Source organism: Eimeria mitis, genomic scaffold, assembly GCF_000499745.2.
Source record: "Eimeria mitis Houghton genomic scaffold, Emh_scaff7896, whole genome shotgun sequence".
Taxonomy (NCBI): Eukaryota; Apicomplexa; class Conoidasida; order Eucoccidiorida; family Eimeriidae; genus Eimeria; species Eimeria mitis.
In genome coordinates, this window is record NW_013575799.1 from 2,321 (window position 1) to 2,545 (window position 225).

General features: G+C 60.9%; 1 protein-coding gene across 1 annotated transcript in view; it reads left to right on the forward strand.

The window, feature by feature from the left end:
• EMH_0093000 (uncharacterized protein) overlaps positions 1–15 on the forward strand; it is a gene marked incomplete at both ends in the record, with an annotated part of 1,214 nt that extends 1,199 nt beyond the window's left edge. The window contains one exon of the mRNA XM_013501927.1: positions 1–15. Within this exon, the coding sequence (XP_013357381.1) occupies positions 1–15 (15 nt within the window).
• Between the last annotated feature and the right edge of the window lie 210 nt (positions 16–225).

Consider the following 225-nt stretch of genomic DNA (forward strand, 5'->3'; position numbering starts at 1 on the left):
AACGAGCTTCACTAGCAGCAGCAGCAGCTCAGCAGCAGCAGCAGCAGCTCTACGAGCCACAGCAGCAACCGCCGCCGCAGCAGCAACAGCAGCACCCCTACCACCACCACCCTCACCAACAGCAACAGCAACAGCAACAACAACAGCACCAGCACCAGCAACAGCAGCAACAGCAGCAACAGCAGCAGCAGCAACAGCAGCAGCAGCAGCAGCAGCAGCAGCAGC